Below are 24,673 nucleotides of genomic sequence, written 5' to 3' on the forward strand. Positions count from 1 at the left end.
ATAAGGGGCCCAATCGAAAATTTTTTTTATTTATTTTTTTTTTCTTTACTGTATAAGACCACCTTGCCAGTCTCCGCTCTTAGAGACCACCAGCCTCACCGGCGGGGTACAGACCTGATTGTCCATGTTTTCAGACCCTACCAGCGCGTCCTTCTTGTACACGATGCCATCCTTTTGGTACTTGAAAGGCATTCCTTTGACTTGCTTCGCGGTCTGCATTTTGTATGCAGAAGCAGCTCGGCCGCCCTGCGGATAAATTCGGGTCCCAGCGGGAGCGTCGCGATCGGGATGTACTAGGGCGAGCCTGCCGGATTTGATCATTGTGAGAACGAGCACCTGGGCCCACTCTTTCTTGATCACGTTGGGTTCCATATTGCACACGACCGCCACGCGTTGTCCGGTCAGCTCGCTCAAAGAGTAGTGCTGCGCCAGAGCGGCCACGGCCTGCTTCACTCCGTCGCCCAAGTCGATTTGGAGCAGCACGTGCTGCGCAGAGCCAGGGTGCGGAGCAGCGGTCTGAACGACCCCAATCCGCAAATCCAGCTCGAACGAGTCAGACGGCGACAAATTTGCTTGAGAACCACAAAATTTGTGTCTGTATTCGGCGAGCTGCGAGTCGCTGATTTTTTTGACCAGAGGCGAGAAAGAATTGATGGGCTGGTCGAACGGCAGATACCCTATATAGAAGTGGCCCGGAATCATCAACGCCTCGTCGTAATACTCATTATAAGGTATAGACGGCTTCGGAGATCCGGGAGATAAATACTCGAACGTTCTCTTGAGGCGCACTTCGAGTTGCTCGGCGTTATATTCTCCCAGTTGATGAAGCAAGTTCAAAGATAACGCAGGAAGAAACGGGTGCATGCAAACCGCCAACAGCTTCAAAAGAGAGCACGTCAAGTAAACCACTGTCGCACACCGACTTTTATTTCTCTTGACCAAAAACCAAGGTTTGAACTTTTGGAAGTATTCGTTCCCCAATCGTCCAAACGCAAGCACGGTTCTCAGTGCGCTCCTTATCGATATGGCCTCCATGTGCTTCAAGTACTCTTCAAGCTCCTTCTGAACCTGTCCCATCCAATTCACGTCGTCCCGCTCTAGGCCAGCAGAGACGCACAAGGCAGGAATTTTCGAGTCGAAGAAAGTCGAGACCAAATTCAGAGCCCGAAACACCAAATTCCCCAAGTTGTCCGCCAAATCGCTGTTGATCTTGCTCTGCAAGTCGCTCCAAAGAAAGTCAGTGTCGCTCATCTCCGGCCTGATCGACAGCAAGTAATACCTCCAAATGTCGACTGGAAGATCGAGCTCGTAGACCTGATTCCCAAACACGCCTACTCCGCGACTCTTGCTGAACTTGTCCTTCTCATACGTCAAGTACTCCGTAGCGCTAATCCGGGCAACCAGATTCCACGGCCTCTTCGTCGCAAGCAGCGAACACGGAAACACAATCGAGTGGAACGGAACGTTGTCTTTTCCCATAAATTGTACCAATTCGACTAACGGCTCTTTCGATTTGTGTTGTTCCGTCGCGCTCTTCGGCTCTTCCTTCATCCACCACTTTTTCCACCCCTCGTTCAAGTAAGACGCCGAAATGGACATGTATCCAACCGGCGCATCGAACCACACGTAAAACACCTTGTCTTCGTAGCCCTTCCTCGGCACGGGCGTCCCCCACTTCAGGTCTCTGGTGATCGCCCTCGACTTCAGGCCCTCCCTCAACCAGCTCTCTGTGATCGTGATGGCATTGTTGGAGCACCCGGGCGCGCACTTCGCTCTGAACCACGCCGCCACTTCAGACTCCAGCTTCGGCAACTCGAGATACAGATGCGTCGTGTCTCTCAAAACGGGCCTCTGACGACAGATTTGGCATTCTGGGTCGATCAGATCAGTCGGATTCAAAAGCTTGCCACATTGGTCGCATTGGTCGCCTCTAGCGCCAACGTATTCGCAGAGCGGACACTTCCCCTCGACGAACCGGTCCGCCAAAAACCTCTGATCCCGCTCACAGTACAGCTGCTGACCCTTGCGCTCAAAAATAAAGTCGTTTTTCTCAACGTCCGAAAAAATATCTTGCACGATCTGTGTCTGATGCGAAGTCGTCGTGCGCCCGAAAAAGTCGAACTGCACCTGAAACCATGCGTAAATCTCGCGGTGCTGTCGGTAGTACTTGTCGCAAATCGCCTGGGGCGTAGTTTTTTCCTCAATCGCCTTGGTTTCAGTCGCTGTACCGTACTCGTCTGTACCACACACAAACAGAGTCTGGTATTTCCTCTGACGGCAATAACGCGCGAAGACGTCAGAGCTCAGCACAGAGCCAATAATGTTCCCCAAATGCGGAATGTTGTTGACGTAGGGCAAAGCGCTCGTGATCAAAATGTTCCGCCTAGAACGGGACGGCAAGAAAGACGCGGCAAGCAACTCCTCGCGCTCTCTTTGACAGGACATCTGGTACAATCGCAAAAAGAGAGCGTGCAAGACGAGCAGGGACGCCACAATCGTGTGATTGTGCCTGTAGCTCGGAGACCGGAGCAAGCAGATGGAATGATACAGTCGAAGGTTATCGCGAAAGAAAGACGGCGGGAAAGTTTTGAGGGACAGGTCGTTCGTTGTACATGATGACTCAGGTTGAATGGTACTTCGAATTTGATCAGTCGTTCGAAGTATCAGTGGCAAAATAGCTTCTGCAGACTCGCCAATACTCAGGCTACTGAAATTAACTTCTGAAAAAGGATCCTGGGCCAATGGGACGTCTGCAGAGGAAGGCGATAGGTAAGTCGTCGAGTTGGTTTGGCATGCAGTAGAAATCGTATCGAGGACCGCTTCTACCTGGGCAGTAGTCAGCTGAGGATCACTGAGGAGAGACCTGAAGCAATCCCCATGAGAAAAGGCATCCAATACGAGGGAACTGTCAAGCGGGTGGATCCAAGAAGGCGACGAAAGAGGGGTACTGGCGGACTCCATGTAGCCCTTGCGAGGTCGAGTCAACAACAATTTAAAAGAAAAAGTGTCATTCAAAGAGGGATAAAAGAATTAAAAAAATGCTATACAAAATGCCATTCAATACCTTTTTTTACGTCTCCTTCGGAATAACGGATAGACGCAGCAAAAAAAAAAGTATTCGAATCAGGCGACACGACTTCGTTGTAACGCCATGCACGAAAAGCTTTCACTGGGGACTCGCGATAGGGGTCAAAAGCGAAAACGGCGAATATTGTTCCGGTAATGTGTGTACTGAAATAGCCAACGAGAAGACACCACGAAGATAGACGCCCCCCCCCTCGAACAAAAAAGATTAAGACTGTTGTTACAGGCGCTCACTGCTCGAAAAAGGCGATGTTTCTCTCTTGGGTAAAATCATTTTTAGCCAGCTTTTGAGCACGTCGAGCCCTATCATTGCTCGAGCTGTTACGCCTACCGCTTGTCGCTCAGTGTGGAGATGCGCGGTTAGATACGGTTCACGTTATGCGCCTCCATAAAGCGCCTAGATCAAGACTTGAATTCCTGTCATTCAGTTCTCAATTTTTTTTGCAAGTTCTGCCTCGCTCGGTTTGCCTTATGATGTCATACTACCGCTTTGAACCCTCATATCCGCATATCCGCATGGGCCATATCCTCACTGAGAGAGCGCTCACGTGCTGCTAGCCATGCATTTCGTTCGACTGGGACTCATGGCTTCTCTGGGAACCAAATGTATAGGTATGACATATTTCAGAATGCGCCTATAGTCCCCAAGAAGACTTAGCATGCCTGTGACCAGTGCACACCGCGAGGTTCCCTCGTGTACGGCAAGAATGCTATTAATCGAAAAAAAAAAAAATAGGTAGCATTTTTTTTATGCTTCGTTGTCTCATGAATGGACCACCGCAAATTGATGGAACTCGTCAGCAGCCAGTTGACTCCAGAAGACGCGACAGTCCCCGGACCACAGTCTACATTGAACCTCAGTTTTCAAGAGATGACATCTGCTTCCTCGTTTGTGTCGCACAAGCACATAAAATACGACCCAAGCTATGAGTGCGGCAAAACTGAAATCAGCATTGCTTCTAAAATGCTTGCAAAATACGATGGTGGCCCGTCGAAGGCCATTTCAGCGCATTCAGGCAAGGCTAAGGAAAGCCAGAAGCGCAAAAAAAAGGGCCCGATCTTGACCGCCGCTGTTCATTCGAGTTCTGCCTCGCGAGAGTCAGGTTCCACCTCGTTCAAAGGTGATGAGTTCAACGCGACATTCATGCCGGTATCTGATGAAAATGGAAACTCTAGAGAAACCGCCTCGGTTGGCATCCGTCGTTCAAGGAATCCTCCCGTTTCCGGGTGGAAATTCATACCGGCAACGTACCGACCAGATCCATTGAAATCAATCCCCGTTTGCATGCTACCGAGCAACTCGTCTCCTAGGGTCAGAATTTTCGATAGACTAGTCATTAATCCAAAAGGGTACAATCTAGCGCGAGCCAATTATCCTGCCCAGTGCGGATCCTGGTACTACGAAGTCAAAATTACACACGCGCCGAAATTGATCGAGCTTATTTTGGATGCACAAACCCGTAAAAATGAGACCCAAGGTGAGACCCTTTCTAAAACCAAAGACGTCTGGTTCAAACCGTATCAATTTCTTCTTGGAACGCTGCAAGAGATGTCTCAGCTGATGGACTCTTCTGGCAGACGTCTACCGGATCCACATTGGCGCATCGGATGGGCCACCGATATGGCGGACGTTGAATGTCCCGTCGGCACTGATAACTACGGATACAGCTGGAGAGACGACGGAAGTTTGTTTCATTTAGCTAGGCCGTACTTGAGCAATGCCAAGATCGAACAGGTGAATTGCTCATCCGACAGTGCCTCCTCAGAACCGAAACTTTCAACTCGCACCAACCCACCAAAGAATGACTCTTATACAGAGGGCGATGTACTTGGCTTTGGAATTGTTTTACCAAAAGAAAATTTGAAATATGTATATTCACTTTGGAATCACCACTGCGAACAAAAACTACTTCAGGACCATCTAATCAAACTCCGGAATGAGTGGCTAGACCTCCACGCACACATACAACACACCGTTGTTTCTATACCCCCAAAACCAGAGCTAGAACAAAAGTTTAGAAGAGAACTTTACGAAGTAGAGGCGCAGATTGAGAAAATTAAACCACTACCAATGCCAGAGCTGCCGTCGGCCCTTCAAGGAACAAAAATGACGTTTTGGAAGAACGGTGTCTGTCAAAAAGTCCAAGTCCTAGACATGCCCCCGGGGGGCTACTTCCCCGCCATATCTCTGTATTACCTAGCAGGCGCCGTTGTCAACTTTGGCCCAGAGTTTGAATACCCACCTCCAGATGGATATTGCGCATGTTCTGAACTATCCAATGCATACGAAATACCACGTCTGGATAATCAAGACCTCTGACGCGCATGTCACAAGCGACGAAGATGAAAGTGTCAATAAGAGGCAAAATACAAACTTTATTGCAAAAAAAAAAAAAACGGTCACTTTAGGACATTCTATGTCGAAATTAATCGAAGATGAGCAACTTGTCAACCAACCCCTGGAATTTGACGTGTCACCGTGTCTTTCCAGAGAGACTGAGGGTGTCGCCGAACTGTATGTAATTTCGATCTTTAGGCCGGTTCTTAGAGCGTTTTTTTTGAAAATGCGTGTCGTCTAACTTTGAAGGTGGTGTTCAATGTCTTCTTTTTCTGATTCTCAACCTCCAACAAAAGACGCTTCAGAATCGGCTCTACGGAAATATTCGACAAGACGCTGGAGCAATACTATGAAATTGAGCAACAGCTAGGATCCCTGCGTGTACGTCAAAAAATTGAACACACTTTGCAAATTTTGCATGACACACCGATGTATTTTCGACATATTGAGTATTCATCCATACCCTGCATATCTGACCTGCATGGAATTCTAGGAACGTCTTCGCCCGCTAAAGTTCAAGCTAAAACATTTGAAAAGCAGAGAGGTTTTTCTTGAAATGCTTTCTGAGTGTTATGACCAATCTTTTGGCTATGATAAACTGGTACAGAGAGTCAGTCAGATTGAATCTCAAGCCGCAATATTTCATTCCTATTGTCATGAAAAACAGCGTCTTCGACGCAGTAATGCAGAGCTCGCCCAGGAGCTCGATTATGTTATCAACAAAATTGTCAGCTGCCAACTCGACCATATTGGCCATTGTCCCTCTTTACAAAATTCACCTGAATTAAAGCGTGTATTAACTGAAGAACCCCCGTTACCTGAGAAGTCAGTCACTCCAAGCACCCTAAATAATGCTGAATGGGTGCAACAACGCCAAGAGCTTCGCAATCGGATCGAACAGCTGGAAATGCGTGTTAATGAACTGCAACAATATCAACGTGCTATTGTTTCTATTTCCGGATTTGATTTGCTGGCCATGTCCGACACAAGCGCCACTTTCAAATTCGTACTCCCTTCTCAAAGTGAATTCCCGGAGTTATATATTGAATGGGACCAAAAACAAAAACTGACCCGTATTTCTCTGAATTTCAGTAATACGGCAGACAAAAATCCTTCAGACTTTCCTTCTATCGATGACATCATACGATTGGTTATTGCCAATCAGTCACTCACGTTCCTCTTTCGAGAGGCCGCCCGTCGCTTCGCTTGCTTCTATCAACTTAAATCACAACTTCAGTCGCTCGAACAAGTCATCAAACAGAAAGGACGTCTGAGAATTCAGTGGAAAACACGAGAGAGTCGGCTCATAGTGTACATGGATGATTTTAATTGTACGGCAACCATCCAAGTGCCCATTGAATGTCTCGCTCCCATTAGGCTTCTCAGCTTCAAACGAAATGACAAAGACGTCGTCACCGATCAGCTGTGCTTTGACTTTATCAGACCGAGTCAACAAGGCCGATGTCACGATTTAGAACAAATCATCGACAGATTTCTGATATGTGCCGTAAACGAACAATGAATAGCCGGAACGCGCTCATACACACAAACCTCCGATCTCCACATCAACTTCCAAAATAAAATTTGGCAAACACATCTCTTTTTTGGAGCCTCTCCGATCATGTTCAAAAACACATCCGTTTGATTTCCTTTTCGATAAAATTAGCGACCAGCAACTGATCCAAAACCATCGTCAATTATGTATACAACAATCTAATCCATCACACTTTTACAAATGACGGATGAATTGACGTCGAATCTCTGACTTCAATTCGCACATCGGTCACAACATCCAGCAGCATTTGGACGGCCTCTTCACCATGCTCTTCGGTGTTCTTACGAATTTTTTCTATAACGGTCTTAGTATCCTCATGAAGCTTTTGGTTGTACTTTTCAATTTCCTTCGACAACTGCGCAAAAAAAAAAATACTTAGTACAAAAAAATAAACCTCCTTCTACACAAAAACTAGCTACGGTTATATTACCTCATTATCTTTTTCTGACAACTTCTCATTTATCAATTTCCTTTCTTTTTCAATCTCCTTTTGAGCTTCAACCTGCGCCCTCTTGATCTTCTCGCGATGTTCTGGAGAGCCGTGAAAAATGTCAGAGATGGATGCATCGAGCTTCTAAATCCTACTTATCTGGGACAAGAGAAAGGCAAAAACTCTAAGCAATGCTTATCATCAATGTCCTTGAACGCACCCTCCCTTGCTTTTTCTACGGAACTTTGCGCTGCCTGTTCCGCTAGCCGCAGTTTCGTTATTCCGCCGTCAGACATTTAACGCAATTGTATTTTCACTTGTTAAAAAAAATAAAAATTGTTAGATCTAATTATTGCTTTTAAATTCTCTGTTTCTCTGTAGATTCCAAAATTCGAGGAGTTTTGCGCACCATCAAACAGGCCATTGGCACGCGCAATTCCTAACCTATCAAATTCATTTTTTCCAGTTAGTTGCGACACTTCGCGCCTTCCCCTGGTCATGTCATAATCTTAGGAACGTAATTTGGCGTTCTTTGGCATGCAATTTTTTAACTGCTTCACATGTTTGGTCGCTATCTAAAAGATTTCTCAGTAAGGCCTTCGGGGTCAGCATCTATCAATAAAGGCTGTAAACGGATGAAATCAATGGGGAACATAGCTGTCAAACTCCCTATAAAAAATTTTTTTTCGATCTACAAAACTTTCTCTGCTGTTGTCAAACCATTCGCGCTTTAGTGTGTCCATATAAACATACTCGAGGACCGAGGTTCGACATCGTTCCCTTCTTCAGAACTGTCGGCAGTGATGCGAGGTGATTCTACCAGACTCTGAAAACTGGGCATTTCAGCTGACTAAAAAGCAGCATTGGCCAAAAGCGGTTATGTTGCAGGGAAAGAGAGACTAATTAAACCCTTTAGCATATGTTTCGCCATCGGGTGCTCTCTGCTCAGGCAAGGAGTCTATCTCGTGAACTCGGAAAAAAAGTACTGCGATGTTCATTTCTCGTGAATAGACGCAATGAGCTCCAATTAAAAGTGCTGTTGTGGTCTGTGATTCGCCGTTACAGCGAGCTGACGTACTCGCTGGGCAGTCAGTACAGCAAGAGGCATCGCCCCGGGCGCGCCTTCGGGACCAGATGAAAAGTATGTTTCCCATAGGAGAGGGATGAATCGGTGTCATGACTTCTTCCTTAAAATTGCAGGTACGGGAGTGCATAGTTCCCCTTTGAAATGGACAAACAAGAACATATTATTGGTACGTTTTTTTGTAATTCACGAATCGAAAAGTTTATTTGGCAGACTCTTTGTTTTTCGTATATAGCTCTTCGGATTCTTCCTTTATGTTCTGAACAGTGCCTTTGATAGAAGCAGTAGTTTTTCTAATGCCTTCAACTACATCAGGTGCATTTTCTTGGATCCAGTCGTTGCTTTTTCTGAGAGTGCTATCCCAATTTTCTCGTGCAACAGAAATAAGATTGTTCCAATACTGATCCGTGGCAGCAGAAAACGCTGTTGCCTTTGCAGTCAGGCCTAATTGATTGAGTCTTTCACCCGCTTGCTGTGTGAGTTCCTTGATTTTTTCGCTGATTCCAAATTGCTGATCCAATTCTACCAGCTTTCCTTTAGTGCTCAGCCACCCCGTGCTAATGGACTCGCTCAATCCAAACCTATTATCCAAAGCACGTGCCTGAGCGAGGGCGTTGTCATTCAGCTGATATCCGGCGGCAAGCATAGCAGCGACAGCAGAAGTAGCGTTATTTCGAGGTACGGGATTGACATATTCAGTGGGCTTCTGGTCTTGAGCACTCTCAGTGCCCTCGGTGGTGAGAGGTGGCTCGGATGTGTTCGGGGGCGACGCGAGGGTACCAGCTGACTCCGGGAAAGACGAGGACCCAGTGGGCGACTCGGAGGGTTCGACGTGTTCTAGATTCACATAAACGAGCTTTTGTGGTCCAGTATCGAGCCTGACTTGGAGTTGACGGTCCTCGATCATAGCGTTGGATAAGATTAGACTAGTCTGGGCGGCATGAGGGTGTTCGAACGTGATGTATGCGACTTTCTCGTCCGGAGAGGCATTGACAAACTCGACATCGGTAATAGGTCCGCAAAAGACGAAGAAATCAGAAATCACGTCCTCTGACGTGTTAGGTGAAATATTCGATACGACAACTCTCTAAAGCGGGGTTTTCAGAACGCAGCACGGTTAGAGATAAAAATTCTGGATGAGCCAGAAATATCGTCACACGTCAAAAAAAACACAATTCATAAGACGTTATAGGCTTAAAAGAGACACACACACACAGAATGTTTCCCAGGCATCGCGGCTTCAGTAGCTCAACGTGAGAAAGCCTATTCAGGTGGGCCGTGGCCACAAACGCTCACTTACTAAGCTCCCCGTTCATGTGAAATGTGCAGAGGCGACGCGTCCTGCACAAGTCATTCTTTGTTGAAAGGTCTGCGTCATTTTCTCACACGCGCTTCGAGGAGTTCATCCAGAGATGGGAAGCTGTTTCGCGTTGCCTTTCACAAAATTACGCGGAACCAGGTGAAAACGCCAAAACGGTGTCGATTTTGTTCTCATCGGACGCCACATATTGTGCTTAAAACGAATTGTAGAGCTCCACAGTAGGTACGAGAATTACGGATGGACGAAGTCTTTGCTCATATCGCTTGTTTTCGGGAGGTGATAGGCGAAGCGTAACTGGTGACTCATATGTCGCTTTCTCACCACGTTGAGAGCTGTCGTGACCGAGCAACGAGTAGCTGAAATCCATCCACATCAACAACCATACACACACAATTAGCGAGTGTCAGAAACGTACGTTCATCTCCGAGATAATGCTTAGTAGTACCTAGTGCTTTTCTAGTGTATCAATATTCGTAATTAACACAATTTTTTTTTTGGAAAAAGAAAACTGTGTCACCGTGGCCTACGTAATAGATAGGAATTAGTGAAATTTCGCTATCAGCAAAAAACGCATAAAGGGTAACAATGGCCAGAATGGGTATGTATTGGTCTGGGGTGCACACGGACAGTTGGTAACGAGTAACAGCGTACTCGCTCATAGAGGTAAACAATGCAAAAGCTGTGTGCGCAGAGGTAAGACAAAGCATCTGTAGCAGATGTGATTGGTTCATATAGAAGATCCGGTGAGGTCAGGTAATGTGATGGGCAGGGAACTCATTTATAGGGAGAAACAGCCGTCTTAACGCGGCACTCTAGCGGGTAGATTCTCGTCAGAATTTTGTGTGTATAAAATTTTTGTGGGCTGAAATTATGGAGTGCGTATACAATTGGCCTTGATTATCCGCGAATCAAACAGTTGCTTCAAGGTTTTATTTCAAAGATGGTGATGTGATTGTCTGAACCACAGGCGGCCAACTGTTCTCCATTTGCCGACCAGGAGATGTCTAATATCTTACCGTTTTTTTCTAGAGTTTTGAATAGGGACCCGTCTTTGATAGAAAGGATGTATATATGTTGGTAGAGCGTGCTGGTAGCGAGCCAGAGTCCGTTGGGCGAAAATGCTAGACAGTGAATGGGTCCTTCTTTTTGAGTCATGGTCCAAGAAGATTTTGCCTTCTCGGAGGAAGCGTCCCACATTTTGACGGCACCGTCCCACCCGCCACTGACCAGACAAGTTTGCATGTCTTCCGGGGCGGTTTTGGGTACCCATCGGACGACGTATACAGGCTTTGTATGTTCAGAGAATGTGAGAAAGGGCTGGATGGTCTGAATATCGTCGGGGGCGGTAGGAGAAGACTCGGAGGAGGCATTGTCCGGTTTTTGAGCGACATCAGGCAAGGATAGAAGGTCGGTGGATGGTTCTGGACAGGTGTTTTTTTGTGTTTTTTTGTGTTTTTTTTTAGATGAGCTATCTTTGATTGAATATTGCCAGAGATGGACTTTTTGATCGTCACTGGCAGATGCGAGAAGGTAAGGACTTTCTGAGGTGGCGTTCCACCGGATAGAATTGATGGCATTCGAGTGACTGATCAAAACACATTTGGGCCAAGTTTGACAAGTGTCCCATATGCACGCTTGTCCGTGTGTATCTGCTGTAGCGAAGACTTTATGGTTTTTCCAGGAAATGTCTAGAATAGGTCCCTGGTGCCGCTGTAGATGATCGTATGCGTATTTGGTCGTTTCGTCTTGCGAGCAGCGGAGTGACATAATGAATCCGTCTGCGCCGCCTGAGAGGAGTTCAGTGCCTGTTTCGTTCCATTGTAACACGAAAATAGGGCCATGATGTTGCTGGAATCTGGCCTTTAATTGGGCTTTAGGGACATCCCAGAGGTATACTGTGCCGTCGAAGGATGCGGTTGCGAGCCAATCATGGACAGGATTCCAGGAGAGGGCGGTCAGTCGGATGTTGGGGTGACAAAAAAAGCTATCTGTTATGGACGGTTTTGGACAGAACTTTTTTTTGGCCTCTCCATGGTCTTCCAGTGCAGAGTTATCTGACTCGGTAGGCTCTGAGTCATCGTTTTTTGATCTTTTATGCAGGAGTGAGATGGCGAGTTTCGAATCGTTTGGTCTCCAGATTTTAGCGGTAGAATCGCTTGAGCATGTCGCAAGCATAGATTCCGTTGGGTGCCACACACAGTTCAGAACTTCGCATTGATGGCCGGCTAGGTCCCACCGTCTGACGGCTGGCGATTTGGCGGAGTCAGCCGATGGTTTCGGTTCCGGTCCGGCTGAGAAATTTTCGCACGTATGTCCGGTTCATGAGGGAATAGAAGGAGCGTAAAGGGATGGGATAGAGGAGAGTGGGGGTTGTTAGAAATGATTGTGGGGGTGTTTTTTTTTTACCTGAGGTTCGAGGATTAAGGTGATATGTGCAATTTCAGACTAGTGTACATTCTCTAATGATGGGCTATCGAGCTGGGGCAGACATCAAATGCATGATCTAGAAAAATTATTGTGTAGAGAGAGAGGACCTCGGGGAAAATGTAGATTTTTTTCGGCAATTCACTTCCCTTTTATAAGGCTCGCCAGCCGAAAGAGCTCAGCCTTTCTTGTCGCATAGTTGGTGTACTCTATCTCGCGGAACTACTAATTACACTAAAAAATCACGTACACGAGGGGGCTGTCTGTTTTTCTCCGTTCAGAGGCGCAGCGCTCGCGTACTTGGATGATAACGCCTGACTAAGTGCAGGCACGTTGCTCTCATTTGACAGCTCTTTTTTTTTTGAGGCAGGATTCGGGTGCGGGCTAGATGTAGTCACTGTACCACATTGGGTCAGCATCTTATTGAGAGATTTGACGAGGACTCCAGGTTCATAGTCACACTGCGAGGTGAGAACCGAAGGGTAAGTAAAACTCGGACATTAGAAACGGGTTCATCGTCGTAATATGCGCACACGCAAAACAGATAGGGTATATCGCAACATCTACTATTCACGGCACACGGGCGTGAGACAAAGGGAACTTTCGGTTTTTTGAATCTCTCCTTACAGAATAGGGAAGCGCTTGTGTAGAAGGGGAGTCTCATTTTTTTCAACGCAAAGACTGCCAAACGTCCGTGCTAGCCAGAGCAACTGTTCCCCGTATGCTTCCCTTCTTCCAGAGCCTGTGGACCGTATCACGTGGGTACCGATGCGATTTACCGTAGCCGAGTTCGCTACATGCTTAATTGAAACTTTTTTTAGTTGTACCTTATGCCCGCTATCCTCTTTTATTTCTTTCTCGATCTCTGAATACAACATCCCCTTTTGTATTATATTGATAAGTGCACCATTTGCAACGTCCTCTGGACTGATGTCTGCCCGAATTATATTACTTTCATATCCAAATGTAAAGGCGGAGTGATGAAACCCTAAAGAAAAAGAAGTTAATCAGTGTTTTCAGACCCACTGGACGAATGAATCCTGTCCGACCTACCAGACTCCTTCATATATCGATAAACTAGATAGTTAACCTCGTGGCTAGAGAAGCTCATAATTCGTATTCAAGCTCCTGTTTTCAGGCACTAGAATCTGGACTAGGTACCAGGGAAGTGCAATTGGTATTGTACCTAACGAGCCGGAATGAAGGAGGGGGCGATAATCGCTGAAGCGCGTTACACACTCCAATATGTCGAAGTACAAGGTGCTTGTGTAAGAGCGTGATAAAAAAATAAATTAGATAAAAAAAAAAAAAGAGAACTAGAAAACAGATGATTCACGCTTGTAAGAGGAGAGAGAGACTTTGGTGTTACAAAATTTATCTTTTTTGCGTCTTTAGGAGATGAGACATCAATAAGCATTTATTAAAATCACTTGCCCCAAGCACCTCTTAGGGGTGTGGACGCTCTAGCTCCTTATTTGATTGTTCTCTTTTTAATTTGGCTTGATGCCTTCTGATGGCACGGAAGTAAATTGGCAGTCCTTTGTACCATCCGCAATGATTACACACGTTTTGGAGCAAAATTTCACGTCCACAGTGGCTACATGGATGATGGTGTTGCCACTTCTTCATAGAGGGCAACTTATTACTGGCGCGATTCCGCAGACGCGTTCGAGAATGCGATTGTCTTTTTTTTGGCACTGCCAACATAACAGTGCTTGTATGGAAACCTCTGTCAAAAGAATTATGCGTAGGAGACCAAATTTTTGTCATATTGAAGGGACCAAGTTGCGTGAAAACATGTCGTAGCATTTTATACCCTAAAATATGAGGAAAAAATGAAAATAATTGAAAAAATTAATCTTTTTCAATTCACCAAACCGTGGATACCTCCTTCATATACTATGAAGTCGCACTCCCTTCGAGCCAAATAGGGTGAGCTCATTATTAACAGTTTCCTCACTTCTCCATATAGCTCTTCTCTCCCGCCAGGGTCGCCCTCAGTCGCCCCTCGAATGGTCTTCCAACTACCGGTCCTCCTGAGCGCGATCCTCATCGTGACACAGTTCGACCAGCTCATGCCGAGCGCCGGCATCACCTCACGCCCGGAAGTGATGAATGAGCTCGAAGACCAGTTCGGCTCTCCTTCGCTGTGCAGTACATCTGTAACATGGTTGATTGTCAAAATAGTAATCTGATGTTCACAACTTATCCGCAACAACTTCGTAGCTAACCGCATCAGTATGCGCCTTCTTTCCCATGGCTCCATCTCTTGCACTGCCCAGGGCACAGAATCTATCACCACTAATCGAATGGGCTGAGCCTTTATCAGCGAGGTCAAACGACTCTCGATCAAGTGCAAAAATTCATCCAATTCTAAGCACTTGCACACATAAACGGAATCCTGCCACTCCCGCGCCTTCTCGATTCCCTGGCCTGTTTTGTGTGTCCAATGCCTCAATAACTGTTGATAGCGCTTGTGTGGGAAAGGGCCTTTGGTCATAATGTATACTACCTTTCCCTTGGCTGCACAGGTCGAGGGTTGTGACAGTTGTACCGACAAAAACAGCTGTAAAGCAATTTGTGTTTTCCCGCTCCCTGACTCGCCGACCAAATCAACCATTCCGGACGTGGGCAACCCGCCGTGAAAAAGCCCGTCTAATATGGGACAGCCCAGAGACAGGCGAGAGGATTGACGCTCCCTGAGCGCTAATAGACTAATTTCGGTCAGTGGCGCGCACGCTCGACAGGCTGCCCTCCAAAGCTGCTGCGCGGCAGCAAATGCGGACGTGTGCGTCTCAGGCCCAGCGCGTCGTTCCGTGGAGAGTCCGTGGAGACTCAGCAGCTGCTCGATTTCTTCGCAAGACATCAAAATCACGGTCTCTGCCGTGCATGTCGGCTGAGTACACAAATAGCTCAGAAAGGCCTTAGCGGAGCACAAAAGAACCACGAAACTAGGTAAATTTCACAGCACAAAGGGCACGCCGAAACAGCGGTGATTGTGGACAAATTCGACAGAGAGCGTCGCATTGAGAGACGACAGAAACATACATACTGATTTGACCTGTGGAGGAAGCAGACCTAGCAAGGTGTTAAGTGCGGGGTTGAAGTGAAGCGCAGACATGAAAATAAAAATGAGGAAGGCACGAAATGTGTGAATGAGATGCATATACATGCGTTGTAAATCTGTGTGTTTAGTGTACATGAAAAGAGACCAAATTATAGCTTAGGCTCGGTGCGGAAGGCATCGATGCAGAGCTTCTGCATTTCATCCAGAGATGTCTGGAGAGCTTGTTTCAATCGGTGGGCGTCGGTCCCGTGGTCGTTTTTGAACGAAGTGATGTAAAAGTTGAACTTGTTCGGACGGAGGTTGTAGTAGAGTCCATATCCGTCTGGAACAACGGGGCCATACCCGGTGACGGAGAACTTGCTCGGGAGTTGGCTGGTGGATAGTCGCCAGTGGGTGCTGATCTCGTGAGCGGGGTCACTCAAGAATGGGTGATAGATGTTTTGCTGCTCGGCGACGATTTGTAGTCCGAGAATGTGGCGGTCGCATCCGTTCCCATTCAACGCCTTGATGTTGTATTGGACCGATACCGGGGGCAGAACAGGCAATTTTCAACATGGCGTAGGTGTTCTGAACGGACGAATGAACCGAAGGATCCATATTCGTAAATGCTAATACAAAGTCAACTGCTTCTTTGGAGAGTGTTCGATTGACTTCGGTTCTTCCGTGCAAGAATTTCTGAGTGGAGATGCTTTCGTAGACCGCAGTGAATTTATGGTGCATTCTGTAGTAGGACAGGTGGAAGGCCATTTGGAGGTATCCATCTGGTGACAGATTTACGCTTCTGATAAAGTTTTGTCCGTACGATAGATATTCAAATAGAACTCCTTCTATGTGGCTTATTCTTAGGTCGAAATTCTCTTTAGCTTCGCTGAGCGAGACTCGAAGAAACTGAGTGTCTAACGTCCAATTCAGCAGCTTCGGGAGAGGTGTTCTGCTGGGGAAAATAGCACGACCGTCATCCTGGAATTTCAAGGGATTCAAAAGTCCAAAATGTTTTTCTTTTTCTTTTTCCAAGACCAAATCGGTCACTCTGGTGACCATCATTCCGTCGATGTTGGAATGTTCCCCCGAAAGTCCCGCTATGCCGTTAGCAAACACAATAATGCTCAATGGCTTATCGAAAAATCTGTTCGCCGAGCACGCGTCGCTTCCTTTTCCGTGAAACAACAGTTGACAAGCTTCGTCTAAAGAGCGCGGAGATGCGTCGTCAAGACAGAGGCAAAAGGCGGCGGTTTCTATAGTGTCCAAGTTTGACTGGTTCCCCCCTCTCTCCTTAAGCACAGAGCGAATGTTGGCCCAAACATCTCGGTTCTCGGCCGTGAAAATGCCAACAGGCGGCTGTTCGTGTCGATGACGCTCTGCGTTAACGCAAACTTGTTCCAAACCCTTCCTGATGGTACTCAGCGAATACGGCTTGCCTGTCTCGTCACACACCGCCAAACTGAAAAACAGCCCGAAACGAAGCACTACGATGTGTCTCAAGCCCTTCAATTGGTCGGGAGGATATCGAAATTCATCCTGTCTAACTTTCGGAATTCGACAACTATTGTACAAATTCATATACGCGTCCATGCACTGCGGCACGTCGTTCATGTGCATCAACGGAAACACCTCCTTCATCAACTGATAGCGCGTATTCATCAGTTCGAATGTCAGAAACGCCGCTCTCGTCAACTGCTCTAACGGCGCTTTTCCTGTGTTTTCGAATACATAAAAAAAATTACTGTTCAACGGTAAGGAATCCCGCGTCCTGTAGTAAGCCCGCTCTTTCCACCACTCCGCCATCCACGAAGTATGCTGAAGCCTCCTGTCGTGCTCCGCCAGCTTTATCTGCAACGTGTTCCCCACTCCGTCTGGCTTGACAAAATCGTCTGCAACCTCCGCGCTGCGCCGAAACATCTCCGGACTCACTAGCGGCTCTATGCTCCTCTTCCATAACTGAATCGTGTGCCTCAGCTCCGGAACTGGTAGACGGGGCAGCGGCAGCGCTCGGTATTTCGAGACAAACTTTTAAAAGGTCAAAATTTCACTGGAATTAAGTTCGTGAATTCAAAAAAAAAACGCACCCGCCGAGTTTCTCCAACGTTCGCTTGCTTCATTTTAAATACTGCGCACCCAGATTCTAGCAATTTTCTGTTGATTCTATTGTACATCTCAAACACTCAGCCTTACACGAAATTCAGCGCGTAAAAATAATCCAAATCACTCAATATTGTGGACGCAAGACCAACAGAGATGATTTGCAGAGAGAGAACCATGTGAAAAAATATCCAAAAAACTGGTCCAAACCGAATTAGCAGAAACCCGCATTCTTTGCGTTCTCTAAATCTTTTCTCGAAATAGGAGACATTTTTTCACAAATTCTATTTTTCTGACAAAAAGAGCTCAATGAACATGAAGTGCTGAGGCAAGTGCTCAACGCCGCAAGGCAACTGGTACAACATCGTTCCTGCAAAGTGCTCGGCAGCAATCTGTGGAGCCATGCCGGCCGCACTTTTAAGCCAAGCCCGAAAAAACCAAGTGGAAGTGAGTTTTTTTGTATAGAGTTTACTGTTCGCTATAGATCGTCTTCAAAAATGGCCTTGAACAAATCCATTGGAGGCCTCTGAATCGCCTTGTTGGATGCTGTGTCATCGGAGTGTTGTTCTGAGGTAACGGGAGAGCCAGGTTTTTGATGGGAAAAATCCGCCCTCCCTCTGTTTAGGTGATCGGATGCGCTCGATTCGCCTCTTGTGACAGAATAAGTGCCAGCAAGGACTCTTGCCGAGTCCTGTTTCTTTTCTTGTAAATCGTCTGTGCGTTTCGTGAACGCGATGCCCATGCGCTTACACAAAAGCCGACTGGGAAACCAAGGCTCCGTTTTTCGAGTCAGTTTTCCGAACAAGCCCATTTCGGCGGCCTGTTTGTACGGATCATCTTTGGACAGGTAATCGTGGCTCGGAACCGTCCGAACGACTTGCTTTTCTTCTGGCATGCCGCCGGGGTTGAAGTGGCTGCTGGTCATGACGGTTCCCGAAACGAACCGCTTTGAGAGAGCAGTCGACAAGGGCTGGAATTGACCCCAAGTACGAGCAAACTCTTCATGCTCTTGCCTCAGCTCGGAAGGAGTCGAATGTTGGCCCCAGTCATCCGGAAGTTTGCCCTGTCCAAGATGAGCGGCAAGCCAGGTTTTGTACCTCGACTGCTTCATAGGGTTGTCCAAGTAGGCAGAAGAAGACCCGTCTAAAGCAGAAGCATTGGCAATATGAGAAGTCTGTTGAACTGAGTCTCCGTCCTGGTGAGATTCAGCACTTTTTTCTTTAAAATGGTTTTTATCGAAAAATCGATTTTCAGTAGGATTTTCTCCAGCTTTAGATACAGAATTCCAGATTTCTGTTCTTTTATTTGCGTCGAGTCGTTCCACTTCGCGCTTTTCGGCACCCGCAACGGACGCGTCGCCATCATGCTCTGAAATCGATAGATGTGCACAAGGATCATAGTCCGCCGGAACCGGCGGAGGAAGAAACGAGCTTAGAAATGGATCCAAGCCATGCTCGCAAGACAAGTGGCCTGGATTTTCCGATTTAACAAAGCCAGCATATTGGCAGTCCTGCTCCGAGCGAATCCCACTCGGCCCTGTCTTAATTCGCTTCATTTGGCGGTTGTGGCCTTTTTCATATAAAAAACTTTCATTTTTTTTAGCCCCCAAAGATTTTGGCTGCAAGTTAAGAACTTCTTCTTCTTCTTGTTCAATGTCAAAATCCCTTTTAAATCCCATACTTCCCATGTATGCCTCGTCGTCCTCTGAAACCACGATACGGGAAAAAGATGCTCTTCCTCCATCATACTTCGACCAATCGTTCATTGGAATAATAGATGTACTGCTGTCCGTTAACTTTTTGTCGCGCAAATTCGCCCGAAATTCTGGAACGTATCCATCCGGACAATATTCTAGGCCACGTCCCATCAGTCCCGTGAAAGGATCCGTTTCTCTTTTCCGTCCCAAATCGCCTGGTTCATTAACCGCCTCTCGCAGCTGAGCCTCCTCCTCGCTCCACCCGAGCTTTTGCAACAGCCGGTACCCCAGAGACTTGGGAGCGTTTGACGGTGACGCTGATAAGAATAAATCTAATACCGGAGCTCCCGGAATAACCGAATGCGTCTCTCCCAGATCGTGGCCCTCCGTGTCGAGCCCGCCTAAGCACTGATAAACTGCGCTGATCGTCAAGGGAGCATGCCTGGACCCAATCGACATCTCTTCGTAATCCTCTTCATCCATGATTGTCGACAAGTCGTTCTGCGGAACTGCCGCCCTCTTCCCTCGAGACGAGACATACGTGGCCGGGACGAAGCCCTCCTTACTGCCAACGGTATTGTAATAGCCAGCACTCCACCCTCCCTTAAAGGCGCCATGAAACCTCGCCCGATCTTTGCTGTCATAAACACCCTGTTTGTGTATGGGAAGCGTCGACTTTTCTCGTTCAATGCGTTCTCTCCTCGACAGTTGTTCTTCGGGCTTAGAAAAGTCCAATTCTGGTAACAGAGAACCGATCATGTTGCCGGAATGCCTCAGTTCATTCAATACGATACGCACATTCGACTTGCGTCAGCAAAGTCAGATGCCAAAACTTGCAAGCCACAACTTTGAAAATCCTGCAGTTTTTTCATACACAAAAAAAACCTTGCGCGAGCTCTTCCTTGCCTCGACACGACAAGCTCCAGTTGCGTTCACCGACGTATGTCCTACGCCCTTCCCTGACGCTCAAGCACCATGAAGCGCGAGGTTTTGTAGACACAACGCGCTGGGCCGGAAAAAGCGTACAGCATCCGACACCGCCTCCAATTTCTCTATATTCGTCACCGGCCTTGATGCGATTTTCTGTGAGTGAGGAGGGCTGCGAGAGTGGAAACACCACTTCTCCGTTAATCTGATACCCCACACTGACGAGAGTTCTGTCAAGTGCTCGGGAGCGCAAAACAGTTTTACAAAAGCCACGTCGGCCAAACGATCAGAAATTATCACTGCTTTTATGTAAATCATGTACAAACTAATATATGTATCCATTTGAATAGAGCAAATTTGTCGCTTTTTTCCTCTCAAATAACGAATGACTTTGATGGGGATTTGAACTCTGATTCAATTTCGTTCATCGAAGATACTCGCGTTTGCAGCGGAGTGCGGCCAACTGTTCTACAGGATATCATCTGATTCATGTCATTGATGTTACAGCAACTATCTCTAATAGTTAGTTGTATGTCAAAGCTTCCGGTAGATACTAGATATTGACCTGATAGCATTAGTCCTTTAACTGCGTCATTTAGACAAGCTCTCAGAGAGCTTTCTAGTGAATATTCAATTGGGTTGCTTTTATCGCTTGACAAGAGCTGACTTAGGCAATTGCTACTCATGAGTGCCTCGTTTGAAAGTGATATATCTGAATGCGCGCTACTGCCCTCCGGCGAGTTCTTGCCGCTACAGTTAAACGTGTTTGGTGATTCAGACCCCTCAGTACTGCCGTCACTGAACTCTCCTTCTGCAAATTCTCCAGACTCGCGACTAGAAATCTCGACGATGTCTCCGCGCTCTTTTGCATCTCTGATTTTGCACGGAGTCGAATACTTAGATCTCAATTCAGCGTGGTCGAAAACCAAACTACCGTCTGGTGTCTTCAAATTCGGACGCACGCGGATCCACACGGCCTGTTGTTCATCCATAATTTCAAACCCATGGTTCATAATCCGCTTTCTAAAGCATTGCCACTCAGTCACTGCAAAATATTTGCTTGAGCAATCAGACGTCTTCAGTATCGGAAGAGACAAGCGGTACGTCCCATTCGTAGGGTCCTTCTCAATATGCAGCGTTTCAAATATTTGGTGCAACGTATCTACAGTCAACGGCTTTGCACGTCTCGATTGATATTTGCCCACGCGTCGCCTTTTTTTAGTGCTTAAACTAAAAGTATTAGATTCGCCTTCACATGAACTGATGTCTGCCATGTGCTCATCGGCATATTGCGATGCACTTGATTTTTCTGTGTGGCTCGTAGACTGGTTGCCCAAATGTCACCATAGCAAAAAAAAGAGTCAGACAAAAAACTGTTTCAGGAGTCAGGTAGTCGGCAATTTTTGGAAACGAGGGCGTAAAAACCCCGGCACGATTCTATAATGCAGACACATCAATCGGCAAAAAAACCGCGAAGACCAAGAGGCCTTCGATTTTGTGCACACTCAGAATTCAGCTTTTCAGTTCAGTTCAGATTACATTCTGCTTGAGTAAAAAAAAATACAACACAAATCAATGTACACAAAAGCGCACGAAAAGAGCATTAAAAAAACAGCACAAAAAGTTAAAAATTTTTTCGTACGACGAAGAGACGAAGAGACAGGTAGGGACAAAGACATAACAAGGGAGTACGGTGGATGAGGATAGGTAAAAAGCGAAAACAAAAGGTAGACCCCTACTTCCGAATGTATGAGAAGCAAGGATCAACCAATCTCACCTCTCCCAATAGAATCAAGTATATTCGCACGGCCATGAATGTATGAGCATCCTCTCTTTGTACAAATAATCAAAAAAAAAAGAGTCTGCATACAATGTCAGTGGGACAGGAATTTGAAGACGAACGGGAAACCGAAGTACAGGGTTGAATCTGATTGGATGTTATTCGAGAGCCAGCGGGTGAATACGAAGAATTTTTCTGGAGATAGGGAGTGGACTGAAGTAAGGTTTGATGATGAATAGGTAAAAGTGCCGTAGGCATATAGAACTGAGGTTGGTAAGGGCTATTTTTCCTTCGCTTTTTAAGTTGTGCATCTTCAGAATCAGTATTAGGTTCCTGCGTGTTGTGTTAAATAAGAGGGTATTAGTTTGACGCATAGATCTAAGCGAGATATAGGATGATTTGCACATAAGAATTGCAGAAACAGTGTTAGGTACTAGTTTCTTTTACAAAAGCCTCTAATTCCGCGATAATTAATGCTTAGACACTTATTTGCAATATTCTTGGCTTTTTTCGTTTATCAAGTCAACCTATTTTTTAAAATGCGGATAGGAAAAAAAAGCAATGTCATACGTCTTCAGTTGCAGCAACACAGAGAAGTGACAGCAAATCAGCCATGAAATTGATTATCTTAATAGTTACGAGATGTTTTGGTATACGCTTTAAGTTCAATTTCCCAGATGTGCTTAGCTGTTATTACCAGAATGGTTAGCACTTCGCGCCAGAAGAGATTAAGTGGCAAGTAAAACGGCACGAATAACTCAAAGTTCTAATTTTAATTTTTTTTTAATCTGCCTAGATATTAGCACAATATCAACAGTTAATATTGTATAATTCCGAATCCTTATTATTGAATTTTTACACCTTAGGATCAGAGACTACGATAACAATCGAACAACTCACCCACATCCCTTTTTCATAGAAATAACTAGCACGACTTCTTTGAGTATTTATTTTTTTAACAAATCCGTTTTTTCTTTATCTAATAGATTTTTACATTTTACTTGATTTAGCCACTATCATGACCGTTGACGTGCACAAGAAATTGTAATATAGATTATGGATTTCCCCTTTGAATTTATGGAGTAGCAAAAAACAATCGCGAAACTTGATTTTAGGACTAAAACTCTTCTAGCCAAGGCGCACTCCCGTTAGCAGAATTCAAAAAATTTCCTCACATAATCGATACTATAGTGTACAGAACACCCTGATACAGCAGCTGAAATGCAATGTTCCTTTGATTAAACAGTGCCAATATTTTATAGCAGTCAAAGAATTCGATTAAAAAAAAATTTGCCGCGGCAGTCAAATAAATAATGGAATTGCAACAACCTCGTGTCTAGAACATAATGCACGCACAAAAAAACGCATGCGAAATTACAGGTAACTGATTGAGACCTTTAACCAATAGATCATCGTGTCTGAGCAGATAATTCTAATCGCTGTTTTGGCATTTTGGGGTATAACTGAAGATATACTCGAAGATCACGTATACTGTAACTGCTCATTCTTTCAAACCGAGCATAATGTAGTGCTGAGATTCTCGTTCAACGTCGCTTCAAAATAAAGTTTAGCTTTAGAACCTCCAAGGTCCAATTTCTTCATCAGATTGAGAATTTTCACCTATTGTAAGTCAATGTATTAAAACTATACAATATCAAAAGAGAACTCAATTATTTGTTCAAAAACAAAAAAGGCGCGTTACATGCTCGCCCTAGCAATAGATGTGCTTTTTAATATCTTATTTTTGTATAAAGGCATCCTGCTAACTCGTTTCTATATGAAACTCTGTTGTCTTTGTAAATTCTGAAGCCTCTCTATTAAGTGAAGCTTTTATATTCTTTTACTTCTCTGCAGTCTGGGTCGTTTTTTTAACGAAAAAATTTTTTGGGCTCAAAACGTTCGCAACATCAGCATCATCGTTTATTACCCTTTTTTATGCTGCCATCTTATGCCAATTAGCGTTCTTACTTTTGTTTGCAGAATTGTGAGCCAACAACTTTCAACGTTATTTTTATCACTCTTTCGAATTACGGCGATTTTGCTTTAAAAAGTGCGGCAGTGTTTTTTATGAATTTATCTGATGTTGTCAAAACAATGTAGGCAAGACTTCGCGCATCTTAATCGTGTCGAAACTAGCCAGGTGGAAATGCATACACATATTCCAAAGATGATTGTCTCTAAAGAAAATCATTTAACTATTTCTTTCCGGCCTTAAATTGGCGGATCCTTTTTTTACCTGTAAATACTCTCCATTTACCCCCTTCTCGCAACATTTACTTCTGGCTACTTCTTTTCGCTCAAACGATCAACGCTCATTGCCAGCCACGAAAATGCATATCTCAAAATTCAACTTTCAGCAAGTCGTACAGCTTTGCCCCACAAGTCGCAATAGTTGACGAATTTCGTTGATACATCAGCAGAAGGCACGGACAAATATCCGTACCTGCTTGATATTCATCAGCTGCGTGATGCCCATATCTAGCAAATCCTTTGTTGAATAAGCTTAAATCCGGGGAAATAAGATACAAAAAACGAAACTTTAGAAAACGAAGTTCACATGCTAAAAATTAAAAAAAAAACTTGTGCACAAAAATGTGATGCTATTTTAAGCTGCAGATCCCATGCCATGAAGCGATATTTAAAATTTTTTGCACTCCAAGCGGAGATAGACTCTATGCTTCGAAGCGGTATAGTGAAAACATAAAGATCTTAATGGTCGTCGTTGAAAAAAATTTTTGAATTGTTTTTTCAGTTTTATCTAGACCAACGTTCTTGGTACCACGACCAGTTCTGAATAAAAAGGCCACATCCTGAAAAAGAACGGTAGCGGCGTGAATGAACCCGAAGGGCATCAGATTGGTAAGCAATTGCCCGTGGTATAGTAAATG

At 45.5% G+C, this 24,673-nt stretch overlaps 7 protein-coding genes across 9 annotated transcripts; 1 reads left to right on the top strand and 6 right to left on the bottom strand.

Annotated features, from left to right (window-relative positions):
* Window position 1: 1 nt before the first annotated feature.
* On the bottom strand, window positions 2-3,300 carry LOC126315440 (probable methionine--tRNA ligase, cytoplasmic). Of its 2 annotated transcripts, none has more exons than XM_049992690.1 (2): window positions 3,065-3,300; window positions 2-2,967 (listed from the first exon to the last, which is right to left on the bottom strand). In XM_049992690.1, exon 2 carries the CDS (start codon window positions 2,959-2,961, stop codon window positions 46-48), a length of 2,916 nt encoding a protein of 971 aa, XP_049848647.1. In that variant the 5' UTR covers window positions 2,962-2,967; window positions 3,065-3,300; the 3' UTR covers window positions 2-45. The 2 variants fall into 2 exon arrangements, with proteins under 2 accessions (XP_049848647.1, XP_049848648.1); XM_049992691.1 differs by lacking the exon at window positions 3,065-3,300 and having other exon boundaries at window positions 2-2,750; window positions 2,827-2,969.
* Window positions 3,301-5,502: 2,202 nt separating this feature from the next.
* On the top strand, window positions 5,503-7,388 carry LOC126315261 (uncharacterized). Its single transcript, XM_049992499.1, has 3 exons — window positions 5,503-5,599; window positions 5,719-5,803; window positions 5,916-7,388. Exon 3 carries the CDS (start codon window positions 5,979-5,981, stop codon window positions 6,942-6,944), a length of 966 nt encoding a protein of 321 aa, XP_049848456.1. The 5' UTR covers window positions 5,503-5,599; window positions 5,719-5,803; window positions 5,916-5,978; the 3' UTR covers window positions 6,945-7,388.
* On the bottom strand, window positions 7,144-8,028 carry LOC126315262 (V-type proton ATPase subunit G-like). Its single transcript, XM_049992500.1, has 3 exons — window positions 7,628-8,028; window positions 7,408-7,508; window positions 7,144-7,332 (listed from the first exon to the last, which is right to left on the bottom strand). Exons 1-3 carry the CDS (start codon window positions 7,701-7,703, stop codon window positions 7,144-7,146), a joined length of 366 nt encoding a protein of 121 aa, XP_049848457.1. The 5' UTR covers window positions 7,704-8,028.
* Window positions 8,029-8,665: 637 nt separating this feature from the next.
* LOC126315238 (uncharacterized) lies at window positions 8,666-10,319 on the bottom strand. Its single transcript, XM_049992480.1, has 2 exons — window positions 10,228-10,319; window positions 8,666-9,578 (listed from the first exon to the last, which is right to left on the bottom strand). The coding sequence occupies exons 1-2, from the start codon at window positions 10,231-10,233 to the stop codon at window positions 8,694-8,696; spliced, it is 891 nt and encodes a 296-aa protein (XP_049848437.1). The 5' UTR covers window positions 10,234-10,319; the 3' UTR covers window positions 8,666-8,693.
* Window positions 10,320-10,720: 401 nt separating this feature from the next.
* LOC126315236 (F-box-like/WD repeat-containing protein TBL1X) lies at window positions 10,721-13,517 on the bottom strand. Of its 2 annotated transcripts, XM_049992478.1 has the most exons (4): window positions 13,290-13,517; window positions 13,064-13,224; window positions 12,487-12,697; window positions 10,721-12,103 (listed from the first exon to the last, which is right to left on the bottom strand). In XM_049992478.1, exons 1-4 carry the CDS (start codon window positions 13,345-13,347, stop codon window positions 10,734-10,736), a joined length of 1,800 nt encoding a protein of 599 aa, XP_049848435.1. In that variant the 5' UTR covers window positions 13,348-13,517; the 3' UTR covers window positions 10,721-10,733. The 2 variants fall into 2 exon arrangements, with proteins under 2 accessions (XP_049848435.1, XP_049848436.1); XM_049992479.1 differs by having other exon boundaries at window positions 12,054-12,697; window positions 13,290-13,481.
* Window positions 13,518-15,383: 1,866 nt separating this feature from the next.
* Window positions 15,384-19,882, bottom strand: LOC126315446 (G patch domain-containing protein 1-like). Its single transcript, XM_049992694.1, has 2 exons — window positions 17,370-19,882; window positions 15,384-17,310 (listed from the first exon to the last, which is right to left on the bottom strand). Exon 1 carries the CDS (start codon window positions 19,835-19,837, stop codon window positions 17,861-17,863), a length of 1,977 nt encoding a protein of 658 aa, XP_049848651.1. The 5' UTR covers window positions 19,838-19,882; the 3' UTR covers window positions 15,384-17,310; window positions 17,370-17,860.
* A 409-nt stretch (window positions 19,883-20,291) lies between these two features.
* Window positions 20,292-22,469, bottom strand: LOC126315447 (uncharacterized). Its single transcript, XM_049992695.1, has 3 exons — window positions 22,356-22,469; window positions 21,876-22,118; window positions 20,292-21,330 (listed from the first exon to the last, which is right to left on the bottom strand). Exons 1-3 carry the CDS (start codon window positions 22,398-22,400, stop codon window positions 20,380-20,382), a joined length of 1,239 nt encoding a protein of 412 aa, XP_049848652.1. The 5' UTR covers window positions 22,401-22,469; the 3' UTR covers window positions 20,292-20,379.
* Window positions 22,470-24,673: the final 2,204 nt, after the last annotated feature.

Source organism: Schistocerca gregaria, unplaced genomic scaffold, assembly GCF_023897955.1.
Source record: "Schistocerca gregaria isolate iqSchGreg1 unplaced genomic scaffold, iqSchGreg1.2 ptg000569l, whole genome shotgun sequence".
NCBI lineage: Eukaryota > Metazoa > Arthropoda > Insecta > Orthoptera > Acrididae > Schistocerca > Schistocerca gregaria.

What these genes read in the sequence shown, in the direction of transcription:
- LOC126315440 (XM_049992690.1), bottom strand. Translation starts at nt 2,961, where the DNA reads ATGGAGTCCGCCAGTACCCCTCTTTCGTCGCCTTCTTGGATCCACCCG.
- LOC126315261 (XM_049992499.1), top strand. Translation starts at nt 5,979, where the DNA reads ATGCTTTCTGAGTGTTATGACCAATCTTTTGGCTATGATAAACTGGTA.
- LOC126315262 (XM_049992500.1), bottom strand. Translation starts at nt 7,703, where the DNA reads ATGTCTGACGGCGGAATAACGAAACTGCGGCTAGCGGAACAGGCAGCG. An exon ending in CGTAGAAAAAGCAAGGGAGG is followed by an intron (nt 7,509 to 7,627) that starts GTGCGTTCAAGG and finishes ACGGCTCTCCAG; the next exon opens with AACATCGCGAGAAGATCAAG. An exon ending in TGTCAGAAAAAGATAATGAG is followed by an intron (nt 7,333 to 7,407) that starts GTAATATAACCG and finishes TTTTTTGCGCAG; the next exon opens with TTGTCGAAGGAAATTGAAAA.
- LOC126315236 (XM_049992478.1), bottom strand. Translation starts at nt 13,347, where the DNA reads ATGAGCTTCTCTAGCCACGAGGTTAACTATCTAGTTTATCGATATATG. An exon ending in TCGATATATGAAGGAGTCTG is followed by an intron (nt 13,225 to 13,289) that starts GTAGGTCGGACA and finishes CTTTTTCTTTAG; the next exon opens with GGTTTCATCACTCCGCCTTT. An exon ending in AAGAGGATAGCGGGCATAAG is followed by an intron (nt 12,698 to 13,063) that starts GTACAACTAAAA and finishes CTCACCTCGCAG; the next exon opens with TGTGACTATGAACCTGGAGT.
- LOC126315446 (XM_049992694.1), bottom strand. Translation starts at nt 19,837, where the DNA reads ATGATCGGTTCTCTGTTACCAGAATTGGACTTTTCTAAGCCCGAAGAA.
- LOC126315447 (XM_049992695.1), bottom strand. Translation starts at nt 22,400, where the DNA reads ATGGCTGATTTGCTGTCACTTCTCTGTGTTGCTGCAACTGAAGAC. An exon ending in GTGTTGCTGCAACTGAAGAC is followed by an intron (nt 22,119 to 22,355) that starts GTATGACATTGC and finishes CACAACACGCAG; the next exon opens with GAACCTAATACTGATTCTGA. An exon ending in ATTCCTGTCCCACTGACATT is followed by an intron (nt 21,331 to 21,875) that starts GTATGCAGACTC and finishes TTGGGCAACCAG; the next exon opens with TCTACGAGCCACACAGAAAA.